Source organism: Schistocerca serialis, chromosome 1 (genome assembly GCF_023864345.2).
Source record: "Schistocerca serialis cubense isolate TAMUIC-IGC-003099 chromosome 1, iqSchSeri2.2, whole genome shotgun sequence".
NCBI lineage: Eukaryota > Metazoa > Arthropoda > Insecta > Orthoptera > Acrididae > Schistocerca > Schistocerca serialis.
In genome coordinates this window covers 604646887-604670323 of record NC_064638.1, presented here as the reverse complement: position 1 = coordinate 604670323, position 23437 = coordinate 604646887, and the positions used below count along the sequence as shown (strand labels likewise).

General features: G+C 40.9%; 1 protein-coding gene across 3 annotated transcripts in view; it reads left to right on the top strand.

Moving 5' to 3' along the window:
• LOC126477299 (DNA-directed RNA polymerase III subunit RPC1) overlaps nt 1-23437 on the top strand; it is a 231559-nt gene that overhangs the window by 66245 nt on the left and 141877 nt on the right. For all 3 annotated transcript variants that reach the window (XM_050103606.1, XM_050103605.1, XM_050103608.1), the window contains exons 9-11: nt 10398-10522; nt 10600-10711; nt 21256-21453. In XM_050103606.1, the coding sequence (XP_049959563.1) occupies nt 10398-10522; nt 10600-10711; nt 21256-21453 (435 nt within the window). The remainder of the gene's footprint in view (nt 1-10397; nt 10523-10599; nt 10712-21255; nt 21454-23437) is intronic.

Genomic DNA, 23437 nt, shown 5'->3' with positions numbered 1-23437 from the left:
CAATCTTGTGATGTTTACTTCTACAGTCAGACTAAAATTTTCACAAAAAATATTCACATGCTTCTGAATTACTAAACATTAATACAAAATTGCTTCTCGGGAAGATTCCATAAAAATACATACTTTAATTCTGCATCAGTTTAGTGCACATGCTTTCACAGGAATGATCAAATATGCATGGTTCACATCAAAGTTGATTGTAGAAAGAACACTCTTTCTGAGTTTGAATGAACGGTGTACCTCAGAATAGCTTCTGAAAACTCTGTGTGCACACTGTTGGGATTTGAACCTGTACCGCCTGCATGATGGCAGTAAAATTTAGCTTCTTTGCTATGTTCGCTTACTTGACACAACTAACATTGCTGGTGTGTAGGAGGTATGCATAAAATTTCAGCATTGATTTTCTCGGAAACTAGGGACCATTGCAAGCCAGGTATTATCTAGATACTCAGAACAAGTCTCTCTAAAACAGATTCAAGACTCATTGAAGTCTGTGATATATGAGCTTCCCACAAGGATATTATGTGATTTAAGTAAACCATGGAAACTGCCAAATATTTTAACAAACTACTTTGATGGTGAACTTTGAACTTAGCTGTGTTATTAATACTGACCAAAGAAAGTATATCATGTTAATTCAGATTACGATATTCCATTAAAGAGGAGTACCCATTCATTCATTCTCTGCCTAATATTCCATCATTTGAAAATGTTTAACATTAGTATTGTAGCCTTTTGTGGAACCTAAGGGGAAATTTGGCCTTTGAATTTCTCAGGAAGTTGTAGCACACTAGATGTCATTCAAGGATATTTTATAATATTTTTAAGTAAGGAAAACCAAGGTAGACATGAAGCCCACACCTACCACAGTAGTACAAGTTTATATGCCAACTAGCTCTGCAAACAACGAAGAGATTGATGAAATGTATAATGAGATAAAAGAAATTATTCAGATAGTGAAGGGAGACAAAATTTAATAGTCATGGGTGACTGGGATTCGATTGTAGGGAGAGGAAGAGAAGGAAAAGTGGTAGGTGAATATGGAATGGGGGTAAGGAATGAAAGAGGAAGCTGCCTGGTAGAATTTTGCACAGAGCATAACTTAATCATAGCTAACACTTGGTTCAAGAACCATGAAAGAAGGCTGTATACATGGAAGAGGCCTGGAGGCACTGGAAGGTTTCAAATAGATTATATAAAGGTAACACAGAGATTTAAACCAAGTTTTAAATTGCAAGACATGTCCAGGGGCAGATGTGGACACTGACCACAATCTATTTGTTATGAACTGAAGATTAAAACTAAAGAAACTGCAAAAAGTTAGGAATTTAAGGAGATGGGATCTGGATAAACTGAAAGAACCAGAGGTTCTAGAGGGTTTCAGAGAGAGCATTAGGGAACGATTGACAATAACAGGGGAAAGAAATACAATAGAAGAATAATGGGTAGCTTTGAGAGATGTAATAGTGATGGCAGAGGAGGATCAGCTAGGTAAGATGATGTGTGCCAACAGAAATCCTTAGGTCTTGAAAGGAGGATATAAGAGATACTGAATTTAATTTATGAAAGAAGAAAATATAAAAATGCCTTAAATGAAGCAGACGAAAAGGAATACAAACGTCTCGAAAATGAGATTGACAGGAAGTGCAAAATGTCTAAGCCGGGATGTCTAGAGGACAAATGTAAAGGCATATATCACTAGGGCTAAGATAGATACTGCCTACAGGAAAATTAGAGAGACCTTTGGAGAAAAGAGAACCACTTGTATGAATATCAAGAGCTCAGATGGAAACTCAGTTCTAAGCAAAGAAAGGTAAGCAGAAACGTGGAAGGAGTATATAGAGGGTCTATACAAGGGCAATGTACTTGAGGACAATATTATGGAAATGGAAGAGGATGTAGATGAAGATGAAATGGGAGATAAGATACTGCGTGAAGACTTTGACAGAGCACGGAAAGACCTGAATCGAAACAAGGGTCCGGGAGTAGTCAACATTCTATTGGAACTACTGATAGCCTTGCGAGAGCAAGCCATGGAAAAACATTCCATCTGGTGAGCAAGATTAAGAGACAGGCAAAATACCTTCAGACTTCAAGTAGAATATAATAATTCCAATCCCAAAGAAAGCAGGTGTGAAAATTACCAAACTATCAGTTTAATAAGTCATGGCTGCTAAATACTAACACAAATTCTTCACAGACGTATGGAAAAACTGGTAGAAGCCGACCTCGGGGAAGATAAGCATGAATTCCATAGAAATGTTGGAACATGTGAGGCAATACTGACGCTATGACTTATCTTAGAAGCTAGATTAAGCAAAGGCAAACCGACGTTCGTAGCATTTGTAGACTTGGAGAAAGCTTTTGACGATGTTGACTGGAATACTGTCATTCAAATTCTGAAGGTGGCAGGGCTCAACTACAGGGAACAAAAGTCTATTTACAATTTGTACAGAAACCAGATGGCAGTTAAAAGAGTTGAAAGGCATGAAAGGGAAACAGTGGTTAGGAAGGGAGTGAGACGGGGTTGTAGCCTCTCCTCGATGTTATTCAATCTGTATATTGAGCAAGCAGTAAAGGAAACAAAAGAAAAATTTGGAGTAGGAATTGAAATCCATGGAGAAGAAATAAAAAGTTTGAGGTTTGTGATGACTTTTTAATTCTGTCAGAGACACCAAGGAACCTGGAGGAACAGTTGAACGGAATGGACATCGTCTTGAAAGGAGGGTATAAGATGAATATCAACAAAAGCAAAAATGAGGATAATGGAATGTAATCGAATTCGGTTGGGTGATGCTGAGGGAATTAGATTAGGAAATGAGACTCTTAAAGTAGTAGATGAGTTTTGCTATTTGGGGAGCAAAATAACTGATGATGGTTGAAGTAGAGAGGATATAAAATGTAGACTGGCAATGGCAAGGAAAGCATTTCTAAAGAAGAGAAATTTGTTAACATCGAGTATAGATTTAAGTGTCAGGAGGTCGTTCCTGAAAGTATTTGTATGGAGTGTAGCCATGTATGGAAGTGAAATGTGAACGATAAATAGTTTAGACAAGAAGAGAATAGAAACTTTTGAAATGTGGTGCTACAGAAGAAAGCTGAAGATTAGATGGGTAGATCACATAACTAATGAGGAGATACTGTATAGAATTGGGGAGAAGAGAAATTTGTGGCCCAACTTGACTAGAAGAAGGGACCGGTTGGTAGGATGTGTTCTGAGGCATCAAGGGGTCACCAATTTAGTATTGGAGGGCAGCGTGGAGGGTAAAAATCATAGACGGAGACCAAGAGATGAATACACTAAGCAGATTCAGAATGATGTAGGTTGCAGTAGGTACTGGGAGATGAAGGAGCTTGCACAGGATAGAGTAGCATGGAGAGCTGCATCAAACCAGTCCCTGGACTGACAACAACAACAACAACAGCAACAAGGAAAGCTAACCTCTTAACTTTATCAGCCATATTTGAGCTATGTTCTGATGCCTTAAATTCAGAAAAACAATTTATTTTTGACAGCAGATTTGTGGAGTGGCTAAATGCACGTTATTGTCTACAAAATAACTATATTGACAAATAGTCACTCATCTAGAACTGTGAAAGGTGCACAAACCATTACTATAACTGTTTGCCAGTTATGTAACACATACACTCATGCTCATAGGTGCCACACAACGTGGCACTACACAAAACTGGCACTAATAGCATAGGCACATAGGGAACACGCACGACACAGATTGTAACTCCATGGTATTGGTGATAAGTTGAGAAAACCGTCCTGAAACTCATGTGCTACAAAATGCCACTGTACTGTGCATGTACCCCGACATCAGTATGGGATATGACCACCATGCACATGTACACAGGCCGCACAACGTGTTGGCATATTCTGGATCAGGTGTTCGAGCAGTTGCTGGGGTATAGCCTCTCATTCTTCCACCAGTACCTGTCTGAGCTCATGAAGTGTCCTAGGGGTTTGAAGATGTGCAGCGATACGTTGACCGAGAGCATACCAGATGTGCTCGTTGGGGTTTAGATCTGTAGAACAGGCAGGCCACTCCATTCACCTGATATCTTCTGTTTCAAGGTACTCCTCCACAGTGGCAGCTCGGTGGAGCCATGCATTACCATCCATCAGGAGGAAGGTGGGACTCACTGCACCCCTGAAAAGGTGGACATATTGGTGCAAAATGACACCGCAATACACCTGACCTATTACAGTGCCTCTGTCAAAGCCATCCAGGAGTGTACGTGCACCAATCATAATCCCACCCCACAGCATCAAACCATGACCTCCATACAGGTCCCTTTCAAGGACATTAAGGGGTTGATATCTGGTTCCTGGTTCACACCAGATGAAAACCCGGCGAGAATCACTGTTCAGACTATACCTGGACTCGTCTGTGAACATAACCTGGGACCACAGTTCCAATGACCATGTACTATGTTCTTGACACCAGGCTTTACAGGCTCTCCTGTGACCAGGGGTCAGTGGAATGCACCTTGCAGGTCTCCAGGTGAATAAACCATGTCTGTTCAGTTGTCTGTAGACTGTGTGTCTGGAGACAACTGTTCCAGTGGCTGCGGTAATGTCCTCAGCAAGGCTACCTGCAGTACTCTGTGACCGTCTGCAGTTACTGATGGTGAGATACCAGTCTTCTTGTGGTGTTGTACACTGTGGACGTCCCGTACTGTAGCGTCTGGACACGTTTCCTGTTTGCTGGAATTGTTGCCATAATCTTGAGATCACACTTTGTGGCACACAGAGGGCCCGTTCCACAACCTGCTGTATTTGACGAGCCTACAGTCGCCCTAGTATTCTACCCCTCATAACGTCATCAATATGTGTTCTTTGAGCCATTTTCAACACACAGTCACCATTAGCACATCTGAAAACGTCTGCACACTTACTCGCTGCACCGTACTCTGACATGCACCAACACACCTCTGCGTGTGTGGACTGCTGCCAGCGCCACCGTGCGACGACGGCAGGTCAGATGCACTGCATGGTCATACCTTGAGGTGATTTAAACCCGTAAACTGCACACCAGAGCGTTGTTTCACCATGTTCAGCATTATCCTTAATTTATGAGCATGAGTGTAATTTGGTTTCCAGATAACTTAATAAATGAAATATTGCATGACAGGACTGACTCACTCAGAATCCAAATGCAGATTTATAACCGGCTGTCTGCGCCAAATTTTAATGACATATTTTGCATGTGGTTTATGTAAAATTTCATAATTGAAACGCCAGTTTTCAATAACATCAGTCAGACCTAATTTTCATATGTTGTTGTGTTGTGGACGTGGTCCTACGAAGTTGTTGTTGTGATCTTCAGTCCAGAGACTGGTTTGATGCAGCTCTCCATGCTACTCTATCCTGTGCAAGCTTCTTCATCTCCCAGTACCTACTGCAACCTACATCATTCTGAACCTGCTTAGTGTATTCATCTCTTGGTCTCCCTCTTCGAGTTTTACTCTCCACGCTGCCCTCCAGTACTAAATCGGTGATCCCTTGATGCCTCAGAACATGTCCTACCAACTGATCCCTTCTTCTAGTCAAGGTGTGCCACAAATTTCTCTTCTCCCTAATTCTATTCAATACCTCCTCATTAGTTATGTGATCTACCCATCTAATCTTCAGCATTCTTCTGTAGCACCACATTTCGAAAGCTTCTATTCTCTTCTTGTCTAAACTATTTATCGTCCATGTTCCAATTCCATACGTGGCTACACTCCATACAAATACTTTCAGAAACGACTTCCTGACACTTAAATCTATACTTGTTGTTAACAAATTTCTCTTCTTTAGAAATGCTTTCCTTGCCATTGCCAGTCTACATTTTATATCCTCTCTACTTCGACCATTATCAGTTACTTTGCTCCCTAAATAGCAAAACTCCTTTACTACTTTAAGTGTCTCATTTCCTAATCTAATACCCTCAGCATCACCTGATTTAATTCGACTACATTCCATTATCCTCGTTTTTGCTTTTGTTGATGTTCATCTTATATCCTCCTTTTAAGACAATGTCCATTCTGTTCAGGTGCCCTTCCAGGTCCTATGCTGTCTCTGACAGAATTACAATGTCATCGGCAAACATCAAAGTTTTTATTTTTTCTCCATGAATTTTAATATCTACTCCAAATTTTTCTTTTGTTTCCTTTACTGCTTGCTCAATATACAGATTGAATAACATTGAGGATGGCTACAACCCTGTCTCTCTCCCTTCCCAACCACTGCTTCCCTTTCATGCCCCTTGACTCTTATAACTGCCATCTGGTTTCTGTACAAATTGTAAATAGCCTTTCGCTCTCTGTATTTTACCCCTGCCACCTTCAGAATTTGAAAGAGAGTATTCCAGCCAAAATTGTCAAAAACTTTCCCCAAGTCTACAATTGCTAGAAACATAGGTTTGCCTTCCCTTAATCTATCTTCTAAGATAAGTCATAGGGTCAGTATTGCCTCACGTATTCCAACATTTCTATGGAATCCAAACTGATCTTCCGTGAGGTCGGCTTCTACCAGTTTTTCCATTCGTCTGTGAAGAATTCGCATTAGTATTTTGCAGCCGTGACTTACGAAACTGATAGTTCGGTAATTTTCACCTCTGTCAACACCTGCTTTCTTTGGGATTGGAATTATTATATTCTTCCTGAAGTCTGAGGGTATTTCGCCTGTCTCATACACCTTGCTCACCAGATGGTTGAGCTTTGTCAGGGCTATCAGTAGTTCTAATGGAAAGTTGTCTATTCCCAGGGCCTTTTTTCTTCTTAGGTCTTTCAGTGCTCTGTCAAACTCTTCACACAGTATCATATCTCCCATTTCGTCTTCATCTACATCCTTTTCCCTTTCCATAATATTGTCCTCAAGTACAAGGTGCATTCAAGTTCTAAGGCCTCCGATTTTTTTTTTCTGATTAACTACTCACCCGAAATCGATGAAACTGGCGTTACTTCTCGATGTAATCGCCCTGCAGACATACACATTTTTCACAATGCTGACGCCATGATTCCATGGCAGCGGCGAAGGCTTCTTTAGGAGTCTGTTTTGACCACTGGAAAATCGCTGAGGCAATAGCAGCACGGCTGGTGAATGTGCGGCCACGGAGAGTGTCTTTCATTGTTGGAAAAAGCCAAAAGTCACTAGGAGCCAGGTCAGGTGAGTAGGGAGCATGAGGAATCACTTCAAAGTTGTTATCACGAAGAAACTGTTGCGTAATGTTAGCTCGATGTGCGGGTGCGTTGTCTTGGTGAAACAGCACACGTGCAGCCCTTCCCGGACGTTTTTGTTGCAGTGCAGGAAGGAATTTGTTCTTCAAAACATTTTCGTAGGATGCACCTGTTACCGTAGTGCCCTTTGGAGCGCAATGGGTAAGGATTATGCCCTCGCTGTCCCAGAACATGGACACCATTTTTTCATCACTGGCGGTTACCCGAAATTTTTTTGGTGGCGGTGAATCTGTGTGCTTCCATTGAGCTGACTGGCGCTTTGTTTCTGGATTGAAAAATGGCATCCACGTCTCATCCATTGTCACAACCGACAAAAAGAAAGTCCCATTCATGCTGTCGTTGCGCGTCAACATTGCTTGGCAACATGCCACACGGGCAGCCATGTGGTCATCCGTCAGCATTCATGGCACCCACCTGGATGACACTTTTCGCATTTTCAGGTCGTCATGCAGGATTGTGTGCGCAGAACCCACAGAAATGCCAACTCTGGAGGCGATCTGTTCAACAGTCATTCGGGGATCCCCCACAACAATTCTCTCCACTTTCTCGATCATGTCGTCAGACCGGCTTGTGCGAGCCCGAGGTTGTTTCGGTTTGTTGTCACACGATGTTCTGCCTTCATTTAACTGTCACACCCACGAACGCACTTTCGACACATCCGTAACTCCATCACCACATGTCTCCTTCAACTGTCGATGAATTTCAGTTGGTTTCACACCACACAAATTTTAAGTATTTAAAACAGTTCTCATTCACGCCGCTGGCGCTAAAATTCCATCTGCTGTACGGTGCTGCCATCTCTGGGACGTATTGACAATGAACGCGGCCTCATTTTAAAACAATGCGCATGTTTCTATCTCTTTCCAGTCCGGAGAAAAAAAAATCGGAGGCCTTAGAACTTGAATGCACCTCGTACATCACCCTTGTACAGACCCTCCATGTACTCCTTCCACTTTTCTGCTTTCTCTTCTTTGCTTAGAACTGGGTTTCCATCTGAGCTCTTGATATTCATACAAGTGGTTCTCTTTTCTCCAAAGGTCTCTTATTTTGCACTTCCTGTTGATCTCATTTTTGAGCCGTTTGTATTCCTTTTTGCCTGTTTCATTTACTGCATTTTTATATTTTCTCCTTTCATCAGTTAAATTCAGTATATCTTCTGTTACCCAAGGATTTCTACTAGCCCTTGTCTTTTTACCTACTTGATCCTCTTCTGCCTTCACTATTTCATCCCTCAAAGCTACCCATTCTTCTTCTACTGTATTTCTTTCCCCAATTCCTCTCAATCGTTCCCTAATGCTCTCCCTGAAACTCTGTACAACCTCTGGTTCTGTCAGATTATCCAGATCTCATCTCCTTAAATTCCCACCATATGTAGTACGGTAGAAAAATTCTCACTATGTTTAATTTTGTGTATCTGTTTTGTAAGTGTTTGTAATTTTTTTAAAGCAAGTTTGACCTGAATGCACAGTGTTCTTTCATGCCAAGTTTTGTCTGAATTCTTGTAAAGAACACAACGTATAAGGTGAAAATGAACTTTATAGAATAATAATGTGCAACGGCAAAATAAAATCAGTGTTTACCATTAATGAAAGGAAAAGTGTGAATTTTGTTACAGTTCATGTATTAGAGCAATACTTTTGAAAAATTGGGCAAATACAATGTATCCACACAATAGCTTCCCCCCTCTCCATCCCCCCTGATTACCCCATTCTGTAGGTAACTTCTGTGTTCATTTTTCTAAATAGATGAAAAGGAATTTGAAGCTAATATTGAATCTGAGACCCACAGTTGCTAGCGTCCCCTTGTTTGCAGAGGTGTGTGTAAGAAGGCAGGTGGTGGGGTTGTGCACAATTGCAGCTGGAAGCATGCTGTGGCTTGTGATACAGAAGTTAATAGTAGTTTTATACTGCAGCTGTTGTAAGCACTATTAAGTGCATGTTGAACATTTAATAGTGATTTTCTTGGTAGTGTGCTTGTGGTTCTTTTTTTTGCCCATGTACGTATAGATTTTTCAAACGAGGTTTGAAGGAAAGAGAGTGGCCTTCTACCTTTATCCCCAGGAAGAGAGTGGGTAGCATATCTAGTCTTGGACAAAGAAATATAGAAATATTATACACTGTAAAGCTGCAAAGTTCTCTCTCTCTCTCTCTCTCTCTCTCTCTCTCTCTCTCTCTCTCTCTCTCTCTCTCTCCCCCCCTGTCCCCTTCCCTCCCCCCCCTCTCCTTCTGTGTATAGAATGCACCCTGCATTTGCTTTATCTGGTTTTGATGAAATTGGTATTTATAATGAAACTTCCTGGCAGATTAAAACTGTGTGCCCGACCGAGACTCGAACTCGGGACCTTTGCCTTTCGCGGGCAAGTGTTCTACCATCTGAGCTACCGAAGCACGACTCATGCCCGGTACTCACAGCAGAATGTAAAGCTGTGAGTACCAGGCGTGAGTCGTGCTTCGGTAGCTCAGATGGTAGAGCACTTGTCCGCGAAAGGCAAAGGTCCCGAGTTCGAGTCTCGGTCGGGCACACAGTTTTAATCTGCCAGGAAGTTTCATATCAGCGCACACTCCGCTGGAGAGTGAAAATCTCATTCTGGTATTTATAATGATGTAAATATAACAAGTGTACCTTTAGTGCCAGTTATTGAGCATTGGACTAAACTGGAGGAGAAAAGTTGGTGGAACATTAGCTTTTACTGAGATACTTTGAATGGTTGGAAGTTTTCTAAAACTAACATCAAACCACTTGCATTCCCCTGTGAACCTATGATTAGCATGTTAATAGTGTTCCTTGTTCTACAGATAATTGTTTGTAGATGTTTTGTAATAGGTTACTTATTGTGAGTATGTGACAGGATTGATAGAAGTCTGTGGTACTTCCATTTGTGATCTCCTTCCCCTCTCCTTCCTTTCCATCTTCATTATGCATGCTTCATGTTTCCTGTGCAGCCTGTCCGCCACACAATAACCTCCCCCTCTTTCCCAGTTCCTGACCACTTCTGATTTTAGTACTCTTGACTTTGAAGCAGTTTAGTTATGATTTTCTAATACTCATCATTTCAATATCTTATGTGTCTTCTGTATATATGTGTCTTTTAAGCTAGATGAGTAAAATAGTCCTGATACACATATACATGTGAGACGCTGCAGTAGTATTCTCTTTTGTTACAGCCTGGTGATATAGTGGAGCGGCATCTTGTTGATGGAGACATTGTACTCTTTAATCGGCAACCTAGTCTTCACAAATTAAGTATCATGTCACACAGAGCCAAAGTTCTTGAACACAGGACATTCAGGTGTGTTTTCTTTTTTTAAGAAGTGCAAGTACTTGTTCAGCTCCTTTAAGAAAAATTAGATACTTTGTTTTTTACAGGTTTAATGAATGTGTCTGTACACCATACAATGCTGATTTTGATGGTGATGAAATGAATCTCCATTTGCCGCAGACAGAAGAGGCTCGTGCTGAGGCCTTGATTCTTATGGGGGTTGGTATACATTAGAATAGTTTCAAAGAGGGAAAAGTAAACAAAAAGGAGTAGAAAGTATTAAAAGCAAAATTAAATTTGAAAATACGCAATGTCACATTAAAGGTTACGCATGCTATGAACTACTTCTACCCTAATTTACTTGTATTATATACAGTTAGATAGTTCTGTTAATTGGTTTTACACATCACAGGAGCACTAGCTGAAACAGTAACTATTTACTTCTTCTTGTTCCGGACGTGAGCCCAGAATGGGTTTGATGCAGTAGCCCAGATCTACTATGTGCCGGCTATCCTCTTCATTTCAGTATAAATACTGAGCATCCTGCATCATCAACAATCTGTTTATGTTCATATTTATGCCTGCCCCTGTGATTTTCTACTTCCACCAACCCTTAAGCTACAATTCTCAGCAGTGACTCATGGTGCGATGTGTGCCCATCCAGTCTCTCTCTTCAGTTCATTGTGTTTTTACTAGACTTTTCTTCTTGTTACTCATTGTAGGATGTCTTCATTCTTTTACCAACTGAGCTGAAACAGTCTCCTGTAACACCATACTGCAACGGCTTCGAATTGTTTCATTTCTGTCTTCCTCGCTGCCCATGTTTTGCATGAATACAGAGCTGAATTCCAAAAATAACATTCATGAATCTCTTCTGGGTTTACAGTTTATATTTTTTATTTTATTCACGGATGTAATTTTCAGCAACTGTAGTATTATTTTTTTAAAATAAATTTCAGTCATCTGTTGCAAATAAACTTTTTATTACCTATACCAGTAAACCGGTAAACATAATAAAAATTTATTTGCAAAAAAAATTATGTTTTGCTTCAAATATACAAAAGCTCTTTTGCTATGTACAACACTTACTATAATGTCTCTTTTTGAATCTTCTTTCTTTATCAGTTCTACCACTTTACTATCTATCGTGTCCACATGCTCTGCACCTTATGATGTTATGTTTTTTTTGTACATATTTTAGACACCAACCAACACAAGTTATGTTTCATTAAGCACCCAGCTCAATTCTTGTTTATTACAGTTTTAGCAACCATTTCTGTGTCATCAGTCAGCTATATCATGCTGGCTTTTTGCCAGTGACAAACAACTCCCACTTCAAGATTTTCTTTATTTCCTTCATTACCTTTTCAATATACAGATTAAATGTTAATGGCGACAGTGAGTGGCCCTACCTTATACTTTTCATGATTTTGGCATCTTGTGTCATTCCAGTTTATTAAATGTATAATGGTACGACACATTCTGAACATTTTGCTGAGTTATATGTAAGATCATATGTCTTAATGAAACTACAGACTACTTAGTAAAAGGATAGATAAAAAATCTAGAAGACAGATTTAGTCTTTCCTTCTCATCCCAACCGGTAAGTCTCCCCCGACCCGGGGTTCTGGGTGATTTTTCTGAACTATGCCCCTTTCCCTAAATCTCTCCAGTCCTTTTCCTTCACCCTTCTTCCTTCCCCTTCTACTCTTCTGCCAGAAGAAGGAGCCACTGGCTCCAACAGCTTGTAAAAGTTAAATCCTTTTGTGTGTATGGTTCCCTGCCGCCACTTGGGGAGTAGATTTTTTATCTATTCATTTACTGTATATTATCAGTAATTGATTACTGTCATTGTTAGACTACTTAGTAAGATTTTCAGCATATTGGGCAAGCAACTCGTTGTTGCTACAAATGTGCTCTCCACAGATGTTCAGGCTATACAGAAAGGACTTTTTACTTTGGAAGGGACGGAGCTTTCAACACGCGGGTGCTGTTGTTGGTTAGTGAGCTTCATATGGACTGAGTTTTACATGGAACCATTGGAGAGGAGGAGATCAGTGTCTGGGAAGGTGGTGTACTAGTTGGGTTGAACCAAGCCATGAGGGATGTTGGTGTGATGGGAGGTGACATCAACAGTGTTAAGTTGGGATTCAGAGGGTAAAGGGGTTGGGATTGTTAAGAGATGTCTTTGCTATGGGAAGCTAGGCTGTAGACAATGATTTGAAGGTGTGCATCAGCAAGTGCTCAGATTCTTTATGTAGGAATACATTAATCAGCTTATAAAATAACTTTCTTTTAATAATAATAATAATAATGGATGGATATGTGCGTGTGTGCAAGTGTATACCTGTCCTTTTTTCCCCCTAAGGTAAGTCTTTCCGCTCCCGGGATTGGAATGACTCCTTACCCTCTCCCTTAAAACCCACTTCCTTTCGTCTTCCCCTCTCCTTCCCTCTTTCCTGATGAGGCAACAGTTTGTTGCGAAAGCTTGAATTTTGTGTGTATGTTTGTGTTTGTTTGTGTGTCTATCGACCTGCCAGCGCTTTCGTTCGGCAAGTCACCTCATCTTTGTTTTTATATATAATAATATGAATATTTATATGTGTGTTTGAAGAGAGAGATTTTTGTCATAACTGGTACCTGAATTTTGGTTGCTGTCTCCTTGAATGATCAGCTTCTGCACCAGTTGGTGACGTATCACAATTTGGAGGAAGTTATTGTTCTTTAAGGTTTAAAATACAACTCTGTTAGTTACATTGCGGATAGCTTTGACCCCAAGTTTTCGTAGCTTTTCATACCTAAGGGACCACTGTTGTAAGTAAATAAGATCAAACAGCAATCTGCTTTTCGTGAGAAAAGGAGATTGCTTAGCACACAAACTTCCTTCAAACTACACGTCCTGCTACATCAAAATTGGTCAGTGGAGTTTAGCACCATACTGTTGTTCAAGAACATAATCCAATTACTGTAATTAAGAAATTATGAGAGTTTGTTACTTATTGAATGAAAACTATAGAGAATGCATTTCTTTTCCTGTATTTTAGTGAACTTTGTACACTTACAATTCTGTTGATTGATAGACGGCGACGACAATGAAGTTCACCTACTTTTCCAAAAACAAGATATTTCTATTCATCACTTCCAGAAAATTTGTATACTTAAATGTTTGGCAACACTTACACATACTTTACTCAGTTTTATCACAGAAATATCAATTTTCATTAAATGTAACAATATATTCTGAGCGACGGCCCAGCAACACGTCCTCTTTCCACGAGATACAGATTAACAGTCCATACTCAATACTATAATACTATTGTTGCGGGGATTACGTGCTAAAGAGTTTCTTGCTGTCCAGCTGTGTTTCACTTCACTTCAAGTACTTTTTGAATCACATTTACATTTACAGTACTTACATACATTACTGAGCTTCTCAGAATAAAATCAGACACAAATTAATTAAAAAAAAAAAAAAAAAAGCAGTGAGGCACACATAACATTACAAGCTACAGTGTGGCTCCAGAATGATTAGGTTGATTAGATATGTGGATTATGGCAAACATGTAGAAACTGAGTTTGTAGAGGGTTAGTTGGGGAAGGAGGGAGATTGATTCAGGTTAGAGATTCTGCGATGGGCCTAAGGATTTGAGTAGGATTTGGAGGTTCAGCAAGGCTTCTTGAATAGTATCACTGTGTCAAAGCTTTTAGGTGGAAGTGTCAGAAAGTTGGATACATTTTGTCATGCACTCACTGCATTTCATCTTGAAAGAAGAATGTGTTATTGGGAAGGGATGGAAGAATGAGGGGGAGTCCAAGTTAGTGATAAGGAATCATTGGAGGTAACCAGGAGGTCGTTATATGGGAGTGGGGAGAGGGGAAGTGTGTCAGTTGGCCAATTGGTCATTTGAGTCAGTTGATTAGTTGAAGAGACAAACCTGGGAGAGGATTTAGATTTCATTTTGGTTGGCTTTGATTTGAGGGGTAAGTGGCAAAAAATGGTGTCCTCTGAAGGGATTGGGAGGAGGAGAGTAGATATTTGATGAGTTCTGTGTGACTGAATGCTGGTGTAGGGCTGAGTGTGAAGCATTTGGCTAGGTCTGAAACTCCTGTAGGATTGAGTTATTTGATAGAGACATTGACAACAGCATTTTGGGTTTGTTTGTTTGCTACTATTACAGGGTTTTGGGGGTTGTGGCAAATGGAAAACACCAGCAAGGCAATACCTTGCTTGCTGACTTTTCCATCTATGAGGGATTGATGATGGGGTTCACTAAGGGTAGATAGGTATTGTTGGGCAGTGGTAGTCCAAGACAGAATAGAATGCCAGTAAATTGGAAATATACTGGTGTCAGGAGTGCTGCTACAAATGTTGGAGGGCAAAGGTTTTGATTTGGCAGATAAATTATAGATAGTTGTGAATGCATAGAAATAGTATCTTACAGAGGGAGCAGATGGGGATTCATAGATGCCTGTGCCAAAGTTATCTGTTTCTCTAGTATTAGAATGGTGAGGGGTTGGGAATAGCAGAATGGAAGCTTTAAAGATCATTGTATTAAAGGTGCAGTGATATTCAGAGATGATACCATGGTAAGAAAGCTGCTGTGTTTGTAACAGGTCCTTTGATCCTATAATCCATCTAGTCTCCATGCCTGCTAGCCTTTGCTGCACATCTACCTCCAACACCCCTCCTACACTGTGATAACAGCTTTACTCATCTGATACTCACAGCCTTCGTTCTGCAGTCTCTCTCTTCCTCTATTCTATGTGCCCCTCCCAAACCACTCTTTCATTTCGTTGCATTTTACACACAACTCCTGCTGCCTGCTGCCAGATGAGCTCACTAGTGCCATATTCCTATGCATTGCTCTTCAGCCAACCTGTCATTGCTTCATTGGATCAACTGTGTCTGGTTGTGCTGAACAGCCCTTGTTGCTTTAAAGTCTCAAGCTGCACATGTTGCACACTGCATTGTATCATTTGACTGTAACTGTTGTCAGCTGCACGCTCTGTTCCATATATCATGCTTACTCCATAAGTTGTTCAGCAGAAATAGCAAATGGAAAAAAAGACTGTGCACCAGCCATGTTCCACTTTGTAGCTTTCAAATTTTTCTATCACAAACTGACTTAAATTTGTATACTGCATTTTTAAAGTCATATAGTTCATCAACACAAGAATTAGGAAGAATTTTGTGAATGTGAAAGTAATTATAGCATTAAGGCAAGGGTTTTTACAGTATCAAACATTTCCTGGAAACTTGGCCCTTCGTGCCATTGCTTACTCTTTTACCTTCTGTAATTTTCTTAGACATATTCGCTACCTCCTGCTGCAGCCCTTGTGTGTTTTCTATACATGTGTACTCATTCATTATTGTTGCCTTTCCTAGATTTGCAAGTACCTCATGGCATTTATTCTATCAGTTCTGTTATGTACATGGTACTTTCTTCACTGTGTTCCCTTTGTTGATTAATGCTCTTCAGCTCTACGAGATCCTTACATTGTTACATATTGAATTTGCTAAAAATTACCAGTTTTCTTCCCTTTATACATTACAGCAATTCTAAACTAAATACATATGACATTTGGAAAATCCAGGATGGAATGTAACAATATTTTGAGTAGGTAAGTTGCTGCTCACCATATAGTGATGCTGAGTTGCAGATAGGCACAACAAGAAGACTCTCACAATTAAAGCTTTTGGCCATTAAGGCCTTCAGCAATACACACACACACACACACACACACACACACACACACACACACACACACACACACACACACACACACAAAAAGCACGCGTGCACGTGCAAACACAACTCACACACGACTGCAGTCTCAGGCATCTGAAACCACACTGCGAGTTGCAGCACCAATGCATGATGAGAGTGGCGACTGGGTGGGAGTAAGGAGGAGGCTGGGGTGGGGAGTGAGGGGGAGTAATAATGTGGTGCGGGTGGTGGACAGTGGAGTGCTGCAGGTTAGACAGCTACAAGACTACGCTGTTGGTGCAGCATCTTATGCCCCACATTACTCCTGCCAATATAATTAATCATATACTTTCAAATTGATCACTCTCCCAGCGTCACTTCCCGTATTTTTGTATGTTAACTCCTGCACCTTTCTGGTGCCACACGATCTTGTATCTCATCCTACAAACCCCTCCCCACTCCCACACTTTCTCTGTTCTATCCCAGTTCGCACCCACTAATTCCACCATCCAGTCACATCTGCCGTCCCCCTTCTTCACACTTATCCACCATCAGACCCACTACCCACAATAATATGTTTTTTATTAGTTATTCTTTTCTTTGATCCTTATGATTTTGTGCCAATTTTAGTGAGTTTTTGTCTTTCCTATCATCGACTCACTTAGATTTTATCTTGCTCCTTTTTGTGAATTTTCACACATGTTTGATTGTATTTTTGCAAAATTTTTCGAATGTAATTCAACATTATTTGTGTAATTTTCCACATTGTTACCACCACCATGGATCCTTGCCCTTTCCATCTGCATCAGTACAGAAAAGTTTCCACATCCCTAGCCAGATTCCAGTCCCGCATACTGTTCCTGCCTTGTTGCTTGGCTTACGGAATCCCCCCTAATGAATTGCCCATCTCTGGCTGCCACCTCCCCTTCCACAATGACCTCCACCTGTTCAGATTCTGCCAGTCCTTAGCCCTCACCAATGTAGTCCTGCAAAACGGTATCAACCAAGCCCAACCCTCCTTGCAGTACCTTCTCTTCATTTGCAAAATTCTCCTGCTATGCAATCCCAAATCCCTGGAACCCGTAACACACACTGAAACTCTTCCTCTACAGAAACTTGAGCGCCATGCACAATGATACCTCAAAAAGCTCTCCACCCTGCTCACTTCCTACTCCTGCCTTGGAGTACCACTGTCCATGACCCCTACAACAACCTTCAAATCTCCCCCATGCTCCCTCATAGCTGACAAAACCTGTCTTGCAGACACACTACACTTACCCAATCCTCCAAATCCCCGCCCCCCTCTGCCACACAGAACCCGCAACACAGTCATGAATCTTTCCTCCAGAATCCTTAGCCCCATGGAAATATTAGTCCTTTCCAAAGGCCTCACTTTTTGCCCCACTCCCAAATTCAATCATGCAGGACTTGTTAAAGACCTTCTGTCCTTCTCCTGGTCCCTACAGTGGAAACACTTCTTTGCCACCAACCTTACCAATCAGACTCAACCAAAGACCAATATTGAACCTTTCCTAACTCAGTTCACTCCTCCATCCAACTGTGATCCGCCCAGTTGCCACCAAACCACCCCCTGTTAACTTTCCAGAATTTCTTAACATCAAACCTTGCCTCACCGTCATTCCCCAAATCCCTCAACATGCAAACTACCCTTACATCCACAGAAAGAACCGCATTCCACCATCTAAAAACTGATCCCAACCGTATAATAGTACCTGCAGACAAAGGCTCCACCTTTTGTTTTGACCCACAAGGAAGGACTCCGCCAGCTGTCAGATACTTCCACCTACAAATCTGGCCACAGTGACTCCATTCCAGTAACCCAGCAGGATCCCCAGTCACTACTCAAATCCTTAAGTCCATTCCAGAACCTCTCTCCAGAGTCCATCTCTCTACTTAATCCTACCACTCCCTGCTCTCCTGCCTTCTACATGCTTCATAAAGTCCATAAAACCAACCAGCCAGAATGCCTCATTTTGGCCAGTTACTGTGCGCCCACTGAGAGAATCTCTGCTCTCATAGAACAACACCTTCTATCTGTTACCCGGAACCTAACCTCCTATACAAAAGATACCAACTATTTCCTCCAATGACTCTCAACAGTTTCTGTCCCCATACTACATGGTGCCCTGCTCGTCACTATTGATGCCACCCCCCTATACAGTAACATTTCTAATGCCCATGGCCTTACCGCTATTGAACACTATCTTTCCCAATGCCCTTTGGATTCCAAAGTAACAACCTCCTTCCTAGTCGCCATGACCAACTGTATCTTGTATCCTCGCTCACAATTACTTCTCCTTAGAAGGCATTACCTATGAACAAATCTGGGGTATGGCTACGGGCACCCACATAGCACCATCCTATGCCACCCTATTCATGGGCCATCTAGGGGAGTCCTTCCTAAAAACCCAGAATCATAAATCCCTCAACTGGTTCAGATTCATTGATGACATCTTTGTTATCTGGATCAAAGATAAGGACACCCTATCCACATTCCTCCAGAACCTCAACAACTTATCCCTTGGCCATGTAAGCCAAAAACCAGTTAACGATAAAAGTAATATTGTAGAACAAAAGCAAACTGGTGCTTTTCATTTATTAACTTCTCCCCCATTTGCTTCATCTGGTCCTACTCAACCCAACAAGCCACCTTACTGGATGTTGACCTCCACCTCAAAGATGGCTACATCAGTACCTCTGCTACATCAGACCTACTACCCACCAACAATACCTCCACTTCAATAACTGCCACCCGTTTCATACCAAGAAGTCCATACCGTACAGCATAGCCACCCATGGTTATTGCATCAGCAGTGATGAGCAGTCCCCCTCTAAATATACTGAGGGGCTGACTGAAGCCTTCACTTACCATAATTATCCTCCCAACCTTGTATAAAAACAATCTCATATGCCTTATCTTTCCAGTCTCCCACCACCTCCCAAACTCTCAACGTCCGGCCACAGAGGAGCATTCGCCTCATAACTTTGTACTACCCAGGACTGGAGCAACTCACTTACATTCTCCGCCAGGTTTTCAGTTACCTCTTGTCGTGCCCTCAAATGAGAAATGGGCTGCACACTGTTCTTCCCACCCATCCCGCCATGGTATTCTGCCGTCCCCTGAACCTTCGCAATATACTCGTCCATCCGTATACAACCCCTGCTCCCAATCCCTTACCTCATGGCTCATACCCTTGCAATAGACCTTGATGCAAGACCTGTCCCATACATCCTCCCACCACCACCTACTCCAGTCCAGTCACTAACATCACCTATTCCATCAAAGACAGGACTACCTGTGAAACCAGTCATGTGGTCTACAAGTGAAGCTGCAATCACTGTGATGCATTCTATATAGACATGACAACCAACAAGCTGTCTGTCCACATGAATGGCCATCGACAAACTGTGGCCAAGAAATGGGTGGACCACCCTGTTGCTGAACACACTGCCAAACATGGTATCCGTAATTTTAATGACTGCTTCAAAGCCTGTGCCATATGGGTCTTTCCCATCAGCACCAACTTTTCTTAATTGCGTGTGGGAAATTTCCCTGCTATACATCCTATGTTCCCATAACCCTTTTGGATTCAGTCTTTGTTAGTCACTGTCCTCACCCATCCAGCCCCTTCCCTGTTCCCATCCCAGCCCTACACAGCCGTCATTCAACCAAAACACTGATTTTTTTATTTTTCTTCTTTTCTGCTACTGACCTCCCCCACCCCTTCCCTTCCCATCTTTCCTCTGCCCTATGTGTATCCTACAGAGCTTCCCTGTCCGCCACTGCTACTGTACTATCCCACCCCCCCCCCTCCCCCCCCCCCCCCCCCGACCACCTCATTACCCCTACCCAGGCACCACTCCCATCATGCACTGGTGCTGCTGCTCTTAGTGTGGTTTCAGTTGCCTGAGACTGCAGTTGTGTGTGTGTGTGTGTGTGTGGGGGGGGGGGGGGGGGGGCGGCGTGTGCGTGCACACGCGGCTATTGTTGACAAAGGCCTTAATGGCCGAAAGCTTGAATTGTGAGAGTCATTTTGTTGTGCCTGTCTGTGACTCAGCATCTCCACTGTATGGTGAATAGCAACTTTCTTTCTCATAATATTGTTACATATTACATTTGGTGATCTTTTTACTAGATGTAGTGCCTTTTCTTCATTTGGGTTGTTGATCATCCTGCTTTTATGTGTTTGTATACTGTTCCTCATCTTCAAAGATTATATACTTATGCTGATTTGCCAGATGTAGACTTACTGTATACTTGGCTTCATCGTAGCTTTCAGTTATAAACTTATTGTATAAACTGTTTTTGTCACCTAACTCTGACCAGTGAAGCAGGCTTTATTTTACTAAATAATTATCTGACACATTTATTTTAAAATTGGCCAGCTGAAGATCCATTAGTGATACTATTACAATCTGCCGATAGTAGTAACATATCTAGAAATTGCAAACAGAAGCTGAGAAGACAACTAGGCCAATAGCTTTTCAATTTTATGTATTGTGCTGTGATTTATGTTAGACCACAATCAATATTAGGCAGAAGCAAAGTAGCATTGTGAACCAAAAGTTTCACGATATTTAAAAAAACACTAGATCATTATGTAAACAAGCCAATTTGTGTCCTGTGTGCTGAAAATACAATTTAGTTCAGCAGATGGTTTGTTTCCATACACATTTGTACTTTTTAAATAAAGTATGCAGTGAACTATGACTGCATGATGTCACTTGGCTTCTACATAACAGTAAATGTGAGTTAATGCAGTCTAAAAGAAGTCACAGTATGATCATACTTAAACTCAAATGTTGTTGTTTTGGCTTTTGATTAGGCATACTGACTAGTAAATGTAGAATTACGTGCCACCCTAATTCATATTAATCTGCCATGGAAAAGATAAAATCTAACATGGGATTCTTACAGATAAAGCTTTGAATTGAAATGCATTTTCACAATCTACAGTACATTTGTCAGTGAAAACAATTTCAGTTCTATGTAGTAAATTTTAAAATTTCATTTGTTTGAAATATTTCTTTCAGAACAAATCAAATCTCGTGACACCTCGCAATGGAGAACTACTCATAGCTGCCACACAAGATTTCATCACTGGAGCCTATCTACTTACACAGAAAGATAATTTTCTAGACAGAGGCCAGGCTTGTCAGTTAGCAGCAACTCTCTTGGCTGGAAGTGATACAAACATGCATATTGATTTACCACCACCAGCAATATTGAAAGTATGTATCACTGAGAACAGTAATGTATTCAAATGACTGGAAGAGACAGAGAGAAATTCTTATTTGTTGAAGAGTTTACAATGAGTAATAAATGCTAAAGTTACTTTCTTTGTGCAAACCTGCAACACTGAGTGTTATTTATGATCAGATTTCATTATCAGTATTTATATTTATTTGTACTTCATTTTTGAGTTAATTGTTTCACCCATTTAAAAAATTCTGCTTCACTGGTGCATGTAAGCTGAGGTCATCTGTAAAGATTACGTTTCTGAAAGTGCATTTCATGCAAAAAATTGTGTGCTAAAATGCAGGAGGATGCTAACCTACAAATTGTTAAAAGTAAGTTATTGACATATGTAGATACTACCGCAATAATTTCTTATTCCACTATATATAAATAATTTGTAACGATATTATGAAAAAGAAAGTTCTACCCATCATATAACAGAAATTATGAGTTGCATCGAGGCCCAACAGAAAGACACACACACGACTGCAGTCTCTGGCAACTGAAGCCACACACTGTGGCTTCAGTTGCCAGAGACTGCAGTTTGTGTGTGTGTGTGTGTGTGTGTGTGTGTGTGTGTGTGTGTGTGTGTGTGTGTGTTTGATGAAGACTTTGCTGGCTGAAAGCCTATTTGTGACAGGCTTTTTGTTGTGTTTAACTGCGACTCAGCATCTCCACCATATGGTGAGTAGCAACTTTCCCTTTTCATAATATTGTTACATTCCATCTTGGATTTTCCATTATTTGATGTATAAATCTTTACTCCTTCACAGTGCAATGAAAAATTTTGGAATAGCTTTGAATCACAATAAAACTCAAAATATCTCACTTTCTTTTCTATGACCGAGCGAGGTGCTGCAGTGGAGAGGACAACAGTTCAATCCCGTGTCCGGCTATCCTGATTTAGGTTTTCTGTGATTTCCTTAAATCGCTCCAGACAAATTCCAGGATGGTTCCTTCAAAAGGGCACGGCTGACTTCCTTTGCTAATCTGATGAGACCGATGACCTCGCTGTCTGGTCTCCTCCCCCAAAACAACCCATCCTTTTCTATGAGGGTTGGTTCCCACTTGCATTCTAGTACTCTACATACAAAAATTGCTTTTATAATAGAAGCACAAACTTTTTAGGGTGTTACACTGCAATCAGATAAATAGGAAAATGACAGTAATTAAGTGTTCCTGTGACCTGAAACACTTAATACAGAAACAACATGTGAAAATCAAAATAGAAATGGATATCAGTGACGATAGTTTGATATGCCAGTAGCCCTACTGGAAAAATGTGATTTTCAGTGTGAGCTTAGGCTATGAATATTCCATTCTCTGCTCTGCCAGACAGCCAAGTCACACACTGATTTGTTGTCTCTGCTGTTGCGTGACTACAAAAGTGCTTTTGGAAAAGTTGCATTTAGTTACATTAAGAGAATATTACCTGACAGGCAAATAGCTACTGCTGCACAGCTTGTGATGCCACAGCTGCTACAGTGGAACCATACCTTCAACTATAACTTTATGCTGAATGACTATGAAAGTCCACATGCATTCTTCCCTCTCTGAATCAGATTTCTGTTTTGTTCTCCTAAAACTGGGCTAAAATGATTGTAATTAACACCAACTGTCAAAATATTGAGTAACAATTGAATGTACATGCATTTAATGTTGATTTTGATAAATGATGTACAGTATATTTTGTAAGTAAAATACTTCTAGTACTGAGTTTGTCATAATGTATGGTCTTGAAAAAGTTGTTTAATTACTTTCTAGTGAATATGCATTGAAAATTTTTTGTGCAAAAATAAGATTTTTATCTCAGTTAAAAGCCCAAAAACATACCATTTTAATCAGTTGCACTGAGAAAATCTTCGAAAGGACTTTATTGTGTTTTTAGCATTCACAAAGATTACTGGCCTTTTGCATCTCATATGGTATTTTTGTAGATACCTTATGTGTATCTGTGTGTCTGTTCCAACCTGCCAA